This window comes from Microtus ochrogaster, linkage group LG1 (assembly GCF_000317375.1).
Source record: "Microtus ochrogaster isolate Prairie Vole_2 linkage group LG1, MicOch1.0, whole genome shotgun sequence".
NCBI classification, from domain to species: Eukaryota; Metazoa; Chordata; class Mammalia; order Rodentia; family Cricetidae; genus Microtus; species Microtus ochrogaster.
The window spans coordinates 5,414,657-5,430,279 of NC_022027.1; the positions used below are offsets into that span (position 1 = coordinate 5,414,657).

Consider the following 15,623-nt stretch of genomic DNA (forward strand, 5'->3'; position numbering starts at 1 on the left):
TATATATATATGAAGGCTACATGCTCTGTTTGGTTTTGGTTTTGAATGAGCATGAATGCATTGATAATTTTTAAAATTACGTTTATATTTATTTTACGTGTGTAAGTGTTGTGCCTGCATGTATGTCTGTACACTGTGTGCTTGCCTGATGTCCTGTGGTGGTCATAAGAGAGCATCTGATCCCCTGGAACTGAAGTTACAGATGGTTGTGAGCTGCCATGTGGGTGCTGGGAATTGAACCCAGGCCCAGTTCTTGTAACCACTGAGTCACCTCTCCAGCCCTATGTGTATATTTTGTATCCTGCTACTTTGCTGAAAGTTTTTTACTGTTGTTTAAATTCCAGATTAGTTGATTTTTTTAAAGGTTTATTTCTGTGGGGGGTTGTGTGGTATGGGTGTCTGTGGGTGTGTGGGGTGTGTGAGTGCAGTATGGAATGGAATGAGGGCATGTGGCTGAGTGTGGTGTGGATGCCCGCAGAGGATAGAAGAGAATGTCTCATTTTTCTGGAGCTGGAATTGTAAGCAGTTGTAAACTTCCATTTGCGTGGTGGAAAGGAACTAAACTTGGGTCTTCTGAAAGAGCGGCAAGAGCTCCAAACTTCTGAGCCATCTTTCTGATCCTTGCTGAAAGTTTTTACAAGTTCCAAGGTTTTTTTTATTGTAGTATATTATGTATACAGTTATGTTATCTTCAAATAAAAATACTTGGTTACCCTTCCATTTTGTGTTCCTTTTGTATGTGTGCCTCTCATGTCTTGCTGTATATAAAATTTCCATCATTATACTGAGTAAGAGTGAATCAAGTGGACACTTTCTTTCTCCTGATTTGGTAGCGATACCCTGATATTTCCCCCCCTCCATTTAATATGATATTCATGTTTGTCACATATATTCTTGTTTATGCTGAGATTTATCTTCTATTCTGAGTTTCTTCAGGCTTGCTTGTTTGTTTTCAAAAGCCATCTATCACGATGGCCAGTAGGGCTGTAAGATGACTAGTGGTTAAGAGCACTTGCTGCTCTTGCAGAGTACCTGGGTTCACTTCTCAACACCCACTAGGTACTTTCACCTGTCTATAACTCCAGTTCCAGGAGATCCAGTGCCCTGGTCTGGCCTCCTCAAGCACTAGGCACCCAGTTGATGCCTTACATATGTGTAAGCAAACACTTACATGTATGAAATAAAATTAAAATAAATAAATCTTTTAAAAAATGATTTAAAGAGATTTCTGTCCTTGAGTCTATTATTACATTTAGTGGTTTGAGTTTGTTGAACCATCTCTGTGTCCCTTGAATTAAGATAATAATGAATGATTTTTTTCTATTTGTTGAGAGTTTTTGCAGTTTTCTTCACTAGGGATGTTATCCTAGTTTGTTTTCTAATCTATAGTAAAACCCATAATCGAAACTGACTTGTGGAATAAAGGGTTTGTTTGGCTTACACGTCCACATTTATAGTCCATCATTGAGAGAAGTTAGGGCAGAAACTCTATCAGGAATCTGGAGGCAGGAACTCAAACAAAGCTTGTTCTTTATTCAGCCCACTACCTGCCCAAAGGTGGCACTGTCCATGATGACCTAAGTCCTCTCACATCCACCATTCATAGTCACAGGGGCTGGAGAGATGGCTCGGCCATTAAAGGCTAGGCTCACAACCAAAAATATAAAAATGCCACAGACTGTCCTATACCCATCAAGTCTTCCGGAGTTTTGGGTAGTGGGGACCAAACTCAGGTCCTCTGTAAGAGCTAACCACATCCGCCTTAGGGCTGCTACTGTTGCATCCTATGGGTGAGGCATGTTTTATTTTCATTTATTTCTTTTTGGTTTCCTTTTTATTTTTTTAGGCCAATCTGATAGAGGTGTTTTCTCAGTCGAGGTTCCTGCTTCCCCACTATAGCATTTTCTTACTAGGTCACTTCTCAGGGACTTTGTGTGTTTTGAGAGTGAAGTAGTGGATTCCTTGTTTGGAGCTGGCCTGCTGTCTTACCCTCAAACTCTGGTGCTTCAGACAGTTAAAACATCTTTCGTAGAGTCTTTTGAAAAGGTATATGAACTTTAGCTGATACACGTTTGTGTATAGATAAAAATAAACTAACATTTTTATATAAAATTTAATAGTACCAACTAAAGATATTAAGGATGAAATTACTTTCTATATCCTTTGAGATGCATGCAGTGTTTTTATTACTATAATGATTTCCAGAGTTTTCTTATAATTTTTTATATTTTTTTTATTTCTCCAAATCATTTGGACTGTCTTTATGCCGGAATTGAACCTTTTTTCCAGTGAAATTTTACTTTTAATAGCCTTAGAAATGCTCATATTTTCTACATTTGAGGACTTGCATGTTTTCAAAAATTTCAACATTCCACATTTACTAATACTCTTCACTCTTTTTTTTTTTTTGAGACAGGGTTTCTCAGTAGCTTTGAACTCCATCCTCTACACCAGGTTGGCCTCGAACTCACAGAGATCCGCCTAACTCTGCCTCCTGAGTGCTGGGATTAAAGGCATGTGCCACCACCACCGGGCCTACTAATACTTTTCATTCCTGCTTTATTTTTGTTTTTTTATATTTAAAATTTTTATTTATGTGTATATGAGTGCCACATTGTGCAGATGTCTGTGTAGCCAGAATAGGGAAACCCTTGGATAGTTAGAGGTAGTTGTGAGGTACCTGAAGTGGTGCTGGGATCTAAACTCAGGTCCTCTAAATAAAGAGCACATCAACCTCTGAGCCATCTCTCCAGCCGTTCTTGCTTTATAGTAGTAATATGAGCGGCGGGCTGCTTCCCGCCACCCAGCTAGCTTTACCTGAAATAACTACACGGATACTGTATTCTTTTAATCACTGCTTGGCCCATTTCTATCTAGCCTCTTCTAGGCTAACTCTCGCACCTGGACTAGCCCATCTCTAATAATCTGCTGTAGCCCACAAGGTGGCTTACCAAGGAGATTCTAGCCTATGTCCATCCTGGGTCGGAGCTTCATCGCATGTGTCTAGCCAGGCGAGGGGAGCATGGCGTCTCTCTGGAGCATGGCGTCTCTCTGGAGCATCTGCTCCTGAGAGGAGAGCTGTCGAGTCTCTGAGCTCACTCTTCCTCCCAGCATTCTATTCTGTTTACTCCTCCCACCTATGTTTTAAGCTATGGGGCCAAGCAGTTTCTTTTTATTGCTTAACCAATGAAATCAACAGATTGATATATGACACTCCCACATCATTGCTTTATTTTTATCTGTAGCACTCACGACCTAAAGTATGTGTTTATTATTTTGTTTACTCTTACTAAAATGTATGCTCCCTCAGAGCTGGTGATTGCTTAGAATAATATATGACAAATAGTGAGCCTTCTGTATTTGTTGAACAAATGCTTCAATTTTCTAAAATATTTCTCTTTCAGGTATATTGCAGTTTTACCTTTTCATGAATTTTATAGGCTTATCCCATATATCAAATCAAAATTATCTTAACTAGTTCATTTATATGTTGTCCTTGCTCTGTTTTATGACCTTCTTAGTAAAGTCATGTTTATCTTGTGTTCATTTCCATATCCTTGCCCCGGTTTCTTTAAATACTTTGATATGACTGTAGTAATAGGGGCGGCAGGGCTGCGTCCCCAGCACCCCAGCCACCTGGCTAGCTTATGCCCCGAAATAATTACACGGACACCGCATTCTTTCAATCACTGCTTCGCTCTTTAGCTCCAGCCCTTTTCTCGGCTAACTCTCGCACCTGGACTAGCCCATTTCTAATCATCTGTGTGTAGCACCCCAAGGTGCGCTTACCGGGAAGATTCTAGCCTACATCCATCCTGGGTCGGAGCTTCATCGCATGTGCCTCAGAGAGCAGAGCTATCCCCGCGTCCACCCAGGAGCCTGGAGCATGGTGTCTCTGCTCCAGACAGCAGAGCTCTGCTCTCTGAGGCGTCGAGAGGAGAGCTGTCGAGTCTGACCTCACTTCCTCTTCCTCCCAGCATTCTGTTCTGTTTACTCCTCCCACCTATGTTTTAACCTATCAGGGCAAGCAGCTTCTTTATTTAATTAACCAATGACCTTCCTCCATCAATATGACAATCTTTAGAGTTAGGTGAAATTCTACGGGCCTGGGAACAACACAATAAAGGTTTAATTATGGTAGTACTTTTATATCTTTTGGGGGGGTTGTTTGGGGGGGGGTATTTTTGTTTTTTTTTTGTTTTGAGACTTGGTCTCTATATAACCTTGGCTTTCCTGGATCTCACTATGTAGACCTGGTATGCTTTGAGCTCAGTGCTCTGCCTGCCTCTGCTGAGTGTCTGAGTTAAAGGTATACATCACCACTACTAGCTTGGAACTCTTAGTGTAGGCCAGGTTGGCCTTCAACTTGCAGCGCTCCTCTGACCTCAAGTTCTGGGGTCGCAGGCATGTGACACCATTGCAGCTTATATGTTGTATATGTTTGAAAATACTACTTGTAAGACTAGATTAGGGAAATGGATGGTTTACGAAAACAAATCTAAGATCTAAAATATCCTAGGGTAGCCAACTAGAAATTAATTTTCTTTTAACAAGATCTCCTGAGTAAATTGAGAGCATGGGGTCCTTGGGAGAGAGTTGAAGAGAAGGGGAGAGGTAGGAAGGGGAGCAGAGAAAAATGTAGTGCTCAATAAGAATTAACTAAAAAATAATTTTCTTTAAAAAAATTGTGTAATTTTTAACTGTCTTTCTATTCCATATTATTATTATCAGAATTAAATTAACACTGTAAATTAAAAATAATTTTCATATTAATTTCAAGATAGTTTCAACAATTTAATGATTTTGTACTTTTGTTTAACTTTCTATTTTCTCCAACAAAAGTTGTTATAAACATAAGCCGGGCGATGGTGGCACATGCCTTTAATCCCAGCACTCGGGAGGCAGAGGCAGGTGGATCTCTGTGAGTTCGAGACTAGCCTGCTCTACAGAGCTAGTTCCAGAACAGGCTCCAAAGCCACAGAGAAACCCTGTCTCGAAAAACCAAAAAAAATAAAATAAAATAAACATAAGCCTAGAGTTCAGATTATATTGCTATTTGGTACACTATACTAAGCATTCATATTGTATGTTAATTTTACATAATAGTAAATTTAACAATTATATCAAAATATAAGCAGACTCATGGTGTAAATGTCAGGGTGTGTTTGCATGAGGTCACTGCTGACTGCGGTGATGAGGGAGCATGATGTCATCTTCTCATTGTGGGAACAGTGACTTGGGAGAAGTAGGGAACAATAGAATGGGAGGGTGGGTTACTGAGAAGAGAATGAAGAAACAAGAGTTGTGGACCATGCTGAAGATTATCACTAATTTGGACAGTTTGTAACAGTTGACAGATACAGAGTGTCACATGGCAAGTCAGTGGGTTAATGTTTCTGATTATCAATATTGACTCGTGTTCCTCAAAAATAAGTTTTTATTTTTTATCTGTAAAGTGTTTAAGATAAAACTTTTTCCCATAAGCTTTATTTAAGAGGGTGAATTTAAAAGTTTTATATTCAGAGGAAGGTTATTTTCATGAAGTATGGTATAGACAAAATAGTGATTGCTGCCGGGTGGTGGTGGCTTGACATTCAATGTTGATACCAGCACTGAGGAAGCAGAGGCAGGCAGATCTCTGTGATTTCGAGGCCAGCCTGATCTACTGAGTAAGTTCCAAGACAGCCAGGGCTGTTATTCAGAGAAACACCATCTCAAAAAAAAGAAAAGAAAAAAGTAGCAATTGCTTTAAAATAAATATTTATGTTTTTAAAAACTTAAAGTGATAGTCTTCATTTTGCTTCAATGAAAAGAATCTAAAAATAATTGAGGTTTTTCCCTTTTTAAGTTATTTACTTTATATTTTGAGATAGGGTTTCATTCTTTAGCTGAAGCTATCTCAGATTCAATATTTAAGCCAGGCTGATCTCAGACTTGTAAAAAGAACTCCTTTCTCAGCCTCACAAGTGAGAGAGTTATAGATATGAGCCACCATGCTTGATCATTTAAGTCTGTCATAACTTATTTAATTCATAAGGTGCAAAACTTAAGACATAATAGATCCTTTGCATGTTTGTTTTTAATGTAGCACACCCACAGAAGTGTGTACAAATCCTAAATGATAATGTGGTGAGTCTTACCTAGTCAGCATTAGCCGTATAGTTACTAACTACTGGATATCATTTTACAGGAGACTTTGCAGCAGTTGATTATGATGTCATTGCCAAATGTCTTAATCATTGGCAAAAATCCCTTTTCTGGTAAGTTTTAAGTTGCTATTATGGCATAATAATGCCTTGTTTTTGTAACACTAGTAATGTTTACCAGGGGCTCGATTATTTATCTCCATTCTCAGTAGGTTTTTCCACAACATCAGTAGGAAAAGTTGGGAATGATATTTCTGTTTGTAGAGAGAAAAAAAACTCACAATATTTAAGTTGTTGGTGAGATACACGTCAACACTAAATCAGTAATCTTCTCTGCCATATTAAGCTGGTATTTTGGTGATGTATTATGGTTTTTATTATCTCAGTCCAAGCAGTCATGTTAGAAAACAAATGATGGGGGGCTGGAGAGATGGCTCAGAGGTTAAGAGCATTGCCTGCTCTTCCAAAGGTCCTGAGTTCAATTCCCAGCAACCACATGGTGGCTCACAACCATCTGAAATGAGGTCTGGTGCCCTCTTCTGGCCTTCAGGCATACACACAGAAAGAATATTGTATACATAATAAATAAATAAATATATTTTAAAAAGAAAAAAGGAAACAAATGATGTTGAAACTTGTTTTTAAGTTTTATACTTAAATGCTTATTTACTATTGCCAAAATTTTTTCAGCTCTGGATTTTCTTGTTTGTTTGCTAGTTCATTTTTATAATCATAAAAAGCATCCAGCCTTTAAATAGAAAGTTTTACTAGTAAACATTTTAATTTATATTAAACAGCTTTAGTGGAAGGATGAAAGGCAGGTTTTTAGATTATTTAAATTATTATACTCAAAAACTCATGCTCTTTTACAATATTTTATTTTTATTTGTATATTTGCTGTTTCTGGAACATGCTCCTAGGGCCTTGTATACACCAGACAGTTGCTGTACCCATCCACCCTAGAATTTAATGTTTGAACAATTACCTATTAGCTATGAAACATTTCAGGAAAGGACTTAATCCTTGCAGGCTGCATGATATTCAAATTGAATATGTCCTCTTTTGCTTGAACCCTTGCCCAGTTGAAACAAAAAATAAAATCCAAATAGAAGGCAGTATGTAGCAGCTGTTTTTTATAGACGAAACTACCAATTAAATTCATTAGTAATAAACTCAGGAATTCAGTTACCTAGATAATCTTTTTTTAACCTAGATAATCTTTAGAGATACACAGGGAGATTAGCATGCAGAATAGAATTTTTTTTATTTCATATGTATTTAGTAACTAACTACAAGTCATAGGGTAGAAATGGTTCATGTGCTAGAAAATCTTGTGGTTTGGTGAAAGATCCAAAGATGAATGTGAGATCATATAATTCATATGACAGAGATATGTACAAAATACTAAGGCATGTAAAAACATAGAGTTTTAATTATTCTTAAAATTGTCAGGGTTAGAGTTGGGACTCTGGTGACATGTTCAAGAAGGACTGCACATATGAGATCTGTTTATGGTGGTGGAAGAGGTTCACTAAGGAATTGAGGAGGGGAAGGAAAGCAACTTGTAGCCAAAGTTACAACCGAAGAGTGTGTACTGATTGTTAAAATGACCTAGTAAGTCTAGAAAAAAAATAGCTTCATGGAAAATAAGATGAAGTCTCTTATTCATCACAGGTAAGTTCACCTGATAGTGAAAATCTTTCTGAATTTTATGTTTGTGGTTGTGTTCAGCCAAATGTTTTAAGACAATCTTAATTGAATGCATGTTAACAAAGATTGTTCTGCTGTTCTGTTAAAAGTTCTGGATAACTTTTATCCAGTTTTTAACATACAGATTTTTCTTTTCTTAAAATTTATTATTGTGAAACAGGATCTCACACTGTAGACTCAAACTAGCTTGAAACTCACTGTGTAGCCCAGGGTAGCTCATGTAGTTCTACTTCAGTCTCTGGGGTGTTGGGATTATAGGTATGAACTACCATACCCAGTTTGTTTTATTAGACTCACTGTGATGTACATTTAAGGTTCCGATCCTTAGGAACCTGTGCAGTGAGAGATATATGTAAATTGTATCAGTAGATGAACCATAATGTTTATATTTTACTAAAAACTACTAAAGAGGGGCAGACCCAAGCAACTCTGATATGTTCTTATATCAGCATAATCTAGAGGGATGGTAAATACAATTTAGAGAAAAGGTGTAGGTGCAGTTAGCATACTTAGCTTAAAGCTTCTTTATCTACACTGTAACTCTTAAGAAGGGGTATCCTAGCCAGGTGGTGGTGGCGCACACCTTTAGTCCCAGCACTCGGGAGGCAGAGGCAGGAGGATCTTTATGAGTTCTAGGTCAGCCTGAGAGCTAGTTCCAGGACAGGCTCCAATTAGAAGGAGTAAGTATCCTTGCCATGTCTCCTGCTGTCATCATATTATGCACACAGAAACCACATGTTTAAATTACACCATTTATTTACAAAATTCATCTTTTGGTCAAGTTGAGGTGATTGACTCTTAGAGTTGATTGTTCCAGTTTCTGAAAGAGTTGAAACAATGCTAAATGCTATATTCACTTGTGTTTTTATTTCAGAACAAGGCACAGAAGAAGTTAAAAAGTTGCTTTTACTCTTACTGGGTTGTGCAGTTCAGGTAAGTTAATGTTTTTCTTCATATTTTCATTCTTAAACTGTCTTTGAGCTTCTGTCTAGTTTTCTGAAAGACTTGATAATTTTGAGTATATCATCTTAAAATGAAATTATGTATGAGAGCATTTCCTTTATTTCAGAAGTTAGCTAAAGCATCATGTCATGTATTAAAAGCTTTTAGTTAAGTTTTTCCTATTTAGATGCTTCCAATGACTCAGATGTTTATGCTTCTTCAGAGGCATCTCTCACACATCTCTTAGTTTGGTTTACAATCTTATGCTTCGGAAGAGAGTAGAAGAGGGACTAGCAGTGAAGAGAGGATTGGGGTTGAAGCAATAGTTTGAGAGCACTGACTACTTCTAGGAGGACGCAGGTTTGTTTCCCAGCACACATGTGGTAGCACATAGCTGTCTGCAACTCTAGTATCATGGACTCCAGCACATTCTTTTGGCCTTTGTGGGTACCAGGCACATACATGGTACGCAGGCACATGCCCCTCCACATAAAAATAAATAAATTTTAAAATACAGAATGTTTTGTGTATGGTATTTGTTTATGTATATGACTGTACAAGTATGCATGTAGACATGTGGAGGTCAGAGGTCAGTATCGTGTCAGTCACCTTATTCTTTTATTGGTTTATATTTTATTTTGGTTTTTCCAAGACAGGGTTTCTCTGTAGCTTTGGAGCCTGTCCTGGAGCTAGCTCTTGTAGGCCAGAGTGGCCTCGAACTCATAGACATCTACCTGCCTCTGCCTCCCAAGTACTGGGATTAAAGGCGTGCCTCACTACCACCCGGCTAAGTCACTTTATTTCTTGAGATAGGGTGTCTCACTGAACCTAGAACTCCCTGATTCAGTGCTACTTGCTGGCCACCAAGTCCCAGGGATCCTCCCATCTCTGCCTCCTATCATTGGAATTATAGTTTCACACCCAGCAAGCACTTTCCTTACAAATAATACTCTGTTTTATTGCTCCTTTATAGATGTTTGTATCAATATTAACTGCCAAGATTTATTGAATATGTACTTTGCCAGGTGTTATATTTTATTAAGGTTTTCTTATAATATTGAACATTTGTAAGAATAGTATGCTACTTTAGTAATTACAGTGGGATTCTATATACAAATTGAGATTGTCACTTTAGATTTAGATCAATTTGCTAATAGGCTAAAGAACGCTGGCATGACTTCCAAATCTACTATGCTAATTTTTTCATTAATTAGCTTAAAAAGTGTGTGTGTGTGTGTGTGTGTGTGTGTGTGTATACAAGAACATGCCATGACACACTTGTGTAAGTAAGAGGACAACCTTGTTGAGATTGTTTACCTGTGCCTCATTTTTTTTTTTAATTTCTGGGAGTTCTTCTATCTCTGCCCAATCTTTGTAAGAGCCCTAGGATTAAAGTTGCACACAACATCCAGGGGTTCCTATCGCAGGCTATCACACTTGTCTGGCAGACGTTTTACCCACTGAGCTATATCTGAAGACCAGCACTTTTTAAGAGAATAATTGTTGCACGATTAACAAAAACCCAGAGATAGATATTAGGGTTCAACCTGAAGATTAGAAAAGCAAAGCAGACAAGCTACCAGAGAGGTCTTACCTCTAGGAAATCTTCAGACTGATAGAGAGTTAGTACCTGTCTCTTTCCGCCTTTTATTCCTCTCAAGTGCTGGAATTAAAGGTGTGCACCACCACTGCCCCAGCCTCTATGGCTAACTAGCGAGGCTGCTGATAGTAAAGGTGTGTGCCACCACTGCCTGGCCTGTATGGCTGACTAGTGTGGCTGTTCTGTGTTCTGTTCTTATGGCAAGCTTTATTTATTAAAATACAAATAATATACCACTATATTTCCCCTTTTCTAAAATAAAAAAGAAGACTTTAACTAATGTAAGAAAAACTATATACAATAAATACAATAACTATACACAATATATACAGGCAGTAAATACATCAACAATGTCTAGTTCATTTGCATTTGACAAATTCAGAGAAAATACTCCATGTCTATCTTATCTTGGTGAGTCCAAAGTCTTACACCGAATTTACTTTCTATCATAACTTGCTTTTTGTATCGGGTTAACAAAGAAAACTATAACTTCAACTCCTTCAGAGACCAAAGAAGGAAATAATATTAACTGAGTAAGTAAGAAGTATGAGCAAGCAACTTCCAAAAAAATGTGAAATGACAGAAACAGCTGGCTGCCTGGACAGTCACTCAAAGTCCCTCTGCATTTTGGGGTGTCCGTCTTTGGCCTACAGGCCTACCATATTTGACAGACTTTTCTTGTGAAGCAGAATATTTTAAAGGTCTGTTCTGCCTTGTCTTTACAATGCTTGGCAGTCACTTTCTTTTGTGTCTTGTTTGTCCAATTAGGACAGCATACTGTCAGCAGTCGAGGCAAGGACATTTTCTTGCCCAGTGGCTTACTTTTGCCACAAAAAAAAAGGAAATTCCATGTGGAATTTCTTTGATGCCCATTATTTCTCTCAAGTAGACTTGTGCTTCCAGGAGCATACATATCTCATTATCTTTAAACAAAAAAGTACATATGTTATTAAAACATCTTAAATACCATATTCTGTAGATCTCTGAAATGTTTGAAGATGACCTGTCTTTCTAAAATATATCTTTATTTGACTTTGAAAACATATCTGATGTGACTTCAAGTTCAATTATCTAGGTGACTAACCTGCATTACATTGTTAAATAAGTTGTAATGGTACAATACCTTGAACAAAAGTAGAAATGTATGTATAGCATGTTCTACAAAATTAATCTCAAGTCTGTATCAATACACAAAATTTGTATACAATATACAAAAATCCAATCCAATGTAAAATGTTTAAAACTAGTAGTTGCTTTTTAAAAGTAGATTCAGTAATCTAACTTTTTAGTTTATTAATAAATTATTTCAATCTACAGTTATACTAGCTCTTCATAGAATGAAATATTTGGGGTCTTGTTTTAGGGCTTGATTTTCCTTTTTTTTTTTCTGAGACAGGGTTTCATGTATCTCAGACTGGCTCTAAACTTGTGTAGCTCTGTTTTTCCTTAAATTTCTGATTCTTCTACTTCCGTCTTCCAATGCTGGGATTGCAGGCATGTACACTATACCCAATGTTTACAGTGCTTGTAATTGAACCTTGTATTCATGTGTGCTAGGCAAGCACTTTCCCAATTTAGCTACATCCCCAGCGTATGAAATGAGATTTTTGTAAATAAACAAGTTCACTGGTGATATTTCACATACATGTATGTAATTTATTTACATATATTTTATATTCTAGTTTGTGTTGACTCTTAGTGCTGACTTTGGAGATATAATATTTAATTTACATGTAGCAATTAAATATGCATGTGGATAAGTGTAACTGTACACAGACACACACACACATGTGGTAGATATTGATCAGATCAGGATTATTGGTGTACCTACTACCTCAAGACATTATTTCTTTGTTTTAAGGGTATACACAATTGTCTATACTGAAGATTTTGAAGTACTCAGTTAATTGTTGTTCACCATAATAATCCTACTGTACTATATATGACATAAATTATCCTATCCATTTATCTCTTTAGTTGTATCAATTCTCTGGTCTAATCTATTCCCACCATCTTCTTCTTAACACCCTTTCTAACCCTAGTAATCACTATGGGGCAATGTTCATACGTAAATTAATTCATTACATTTCTGTAATGTGTTGTACATGATTGTTTACCTAACAGCTGATAGTAAGATAAATATAGTGTCTGATGTTTCTGCTCTTCTAATTTGGTCATCAGGTCTTTAGTTGGAAACACTATTTTTACTCATTTACAGCTACTATATATACTACATTTCTTTAAAAAAATACCTTTCTTGATGAATGTTACACTGTATAAATGGTGAGCTTCTCAAGGTAGTGCTAGTGAAGAAACAGAGGCTTGCAGGGCTTATAAAAGGAAATGTCTGTTTCTTTTTAAACTGTAACAAAATCATAAGACAGTGGAATTGGGGTACTTTGAATAAATTTTATTTATTACATTTCATAATAACTCTGCCATTTTATGTTCTGATTGCCAAAAAAACTATTTATAAGTCAGTAATTACAGAAATGTTGAATTAAAAGGTTGGGATTGTTTCTGAAGTTAGTTTACATACACTGTGAATACACAGTTAATTCTCAGTTGTTCTTACAGACCTGGTAATATTTTCTAGACCAAAAAAGTCAGTGTTTTTAAGCCTGTTGATCTCTATTCCATTTCCTCCAAAACTCCTCAGTTCCTAATCAGACCTAGGAATTGTGCTTTCTGGTAGTTTACTTTAAAACATTTTTATATTGTAACAATATTTTAGTTTTTACTGGGATATAGACCTCTGGATGAAAGTGTAGAGTATGTTCAGATTGTGTAATGACAGAAATAGAGCATTAGCAACTTAAGTAACATGAATCAGAGCTTTGTAAGTTTCTTACTGATCACAGAGCCAGTTTTTCTTCTTCAGGGTTTATTGTCTCCTCTGGCTCTGTGATTGGCCCAGGAGATGCATCTTGGCTTGGCACAAGGCCGTGCTGTCTATTTGTATGCACCTCTCATTTGGTAGCTGCAGGAATACAGTTGTATCCGCAGTTGAATTTCAATATACGGGATGTAGACAGAAACAGAGATGAAGATGTTTATTGTTATTTAATCCTTATTGGGAAAAGATTATGTTTATATTTTATGTTTTTAGCATAAATAAAACTTTAAAGAGTTGATAACAAGGAATTGCTGCCTTGTTCCTATTTGGTTACAAGTGTTTTTATAATTATTAAATTTTGTCCCTGGTTTCTTTGTTACAGTAGAAACAAACCAGATATTTATTGTATTACTTTATAAATGTTGACCTGGGCCATCAGAGTTAGTTTCTTTTATTAAGATTAATAGGCTGAATATGAGAATAAATTGTAAGCTTGAAGTAAAAGTTGCCGAATTTTTTCCCCCAAGAAGAAAGGCGGTGTTGTTTGGTGACAGTCAGGGACTGACTGAGAGTTTTGGCAGTATTCCGAATTCTGCCACTGACTCACTGTGGTTTTTGGCAGTCACTTGTTCTCTCTGAAACAAGTTCTTGATTCTTTACTTCTCTGTTTGTTAAGTTAGCATAATAATATCCTGACCTCAGATGTGCTGTGTAATATGTTCCTACTTCAGAACTTTCCAGTGTAAAACTGTAGAGTTCAGAGTCTGGCTCTTAAATATTTCAAAATCATTGTATCTTCATTAGGTAAGTATATCAGAGGTTGTTTAAATGCAGAACAAAACCCTCAATGTACTGTTGAAATGTTGTAAAGCTTGGTGCTTATAGGTAGCATTTTAAGGACAATATAGAGTCTGAATGGTACCCCCTTCATTTTTTTCAGTGTCAGAAAAAGGAGGAATTTATTGAAAGAATTCAAGGTTTAGATTTTGATACAAAAGCAGCAGTTGCCGCACATATTCAAGAGGTAACTACTTATATATACTTAATGTGCTTTTATGAAGTTTGCAGTGTGTTCTAATAATATCTCCCCAAATACTTAGTTACAAGATAAACAAGAACAATTAAAGATCAAATATAAATCAACCTTACTTTTATGTAAATTGACTTTCTTTTGAGATAGATAATCCGCAGTGACGTGTGTTATGTATGGCACAGTGCTTGCCACACATTTACTTTCTCTTCTCCAAGAGGACATGAGGATGTTGAATGAATTTTGTTTTTATTAGGTAGCACACAATGAATGATAGGCGTAAAGATAATAAACTTAGTCTTTTTCTTAAATGAATGATCATTTTTATTGAGCTGTTATTCGAATTGCACAAATACATTGATTATTTAAAAATATTCATATAAAACAAATCTGAGGCATAATGTACCATGTCAAATTGTAGATGTTAATGTAATTTTTAATTGAAATTTATTTTAAAAGCTTCCACTTCTATAACTATTTACTCATGAGCTATAAATCTTAACAATGTCTTTTGTAGAATTAGGTTATATATTAAATTTTGCGTGTTGGGAGAGAATTCTAAAATTGTGTAAATTGGTTGTACTTAAAATATTCTCAGATGACTATTTCGTGTCATCTTTTTCTCTTAGTTAATTTCAGAGTCCAGATGAGAGTTTATTTTTTCAGTTAAAATGTTTAGTTTTGTCATTTATTTCAAATCTACTTCTTTCTGCTTTTATAATTGAGCTGATTTCGTACTGAACTGAAATGAATATTTAATTATTAGCCATTCTTTGATTGTTTGATTGCCTCTCTAAAGGTAACTCATAATCAGGAAAATGTGTTTGACCTGCAATGGATGGAGGTGACAGATATGTCTCAGGAAGATATAGAACCACTCTTGAAGAATATGGCATCACATCTAAAAAGACTGATAGATGAGAGAGATGAACATTCAGAGGTTGGTTCTTTCATTGTATTATGGAAGTTTACTTTCTTAAAAGAAAAAATGTTTTCTAGAATGGATATTGTTTTTTAGTGGCAGATAAACTTTAGTCATTCTTTGGTGTCAGTGCAGCATATTGGTTCTAGGACCTTCTTAAATACTTGAGAGGCCCAGGAAGGTGGACCTCTGAGTACAAGGCAAGCCTGATCTAAAGAGTGAATTCCAGAACAGATGTAGCTACACAGAGAAACCCTGACACAAAACGGATACTAAAGCCAAAAATGCTTAGTTTCTTTTCTTAAAAAAGGTACAGTGTTTACATATAAAACTACAGATATCTTGTATATTGTAAATCATCTTTTAATTACCTATAATAAATAGTATGTAAATAATAGAAAAATAGTTGATATGCTGCATTATTTAGGATGGTGGCA

The 15,623-nt window shown here is 36.3% G+C and overlaps 1 protein-coding gene across 7 annotated transcripts in view; it reads left to right on the forward strand.

The window, feature by feature from the left end:
* Ccdc88a (coiled-coil domain containing 88A) overlaps positions 1-15,623 on the forward strand; it is a 154,294-nt gene that overhangs the window by 56,742 nt on the left and 81,929 nt on the right. For all 7 annotated transcript variants that reach the window (XR_001229208.2, XM_026785137.1, XM_026785138.1 and 4 more), the window contains exons 4-7: positions 6,191-6,260; positions 8,731-8,789; positions 14,175-14,258; positions 15,064-15,204. Coding sequence is in view for 6 of the 7 variants with exons in the window: in XM_026785137.1 (XP_026640938.1) it covers positions 6,191-6,260; positions 8,731-8,789; positions 14,175-14,258; positions 15,064-15,204 (354 nt within the window). In the remaining variant the exon portion in view is untranslated. The remainder of the gene's footprint in view (positions 1-6,190; positions 6,261-8,730; positions 8,790-14,174; positions 14,259-15,063; positions 15,205-15,623) is intronic.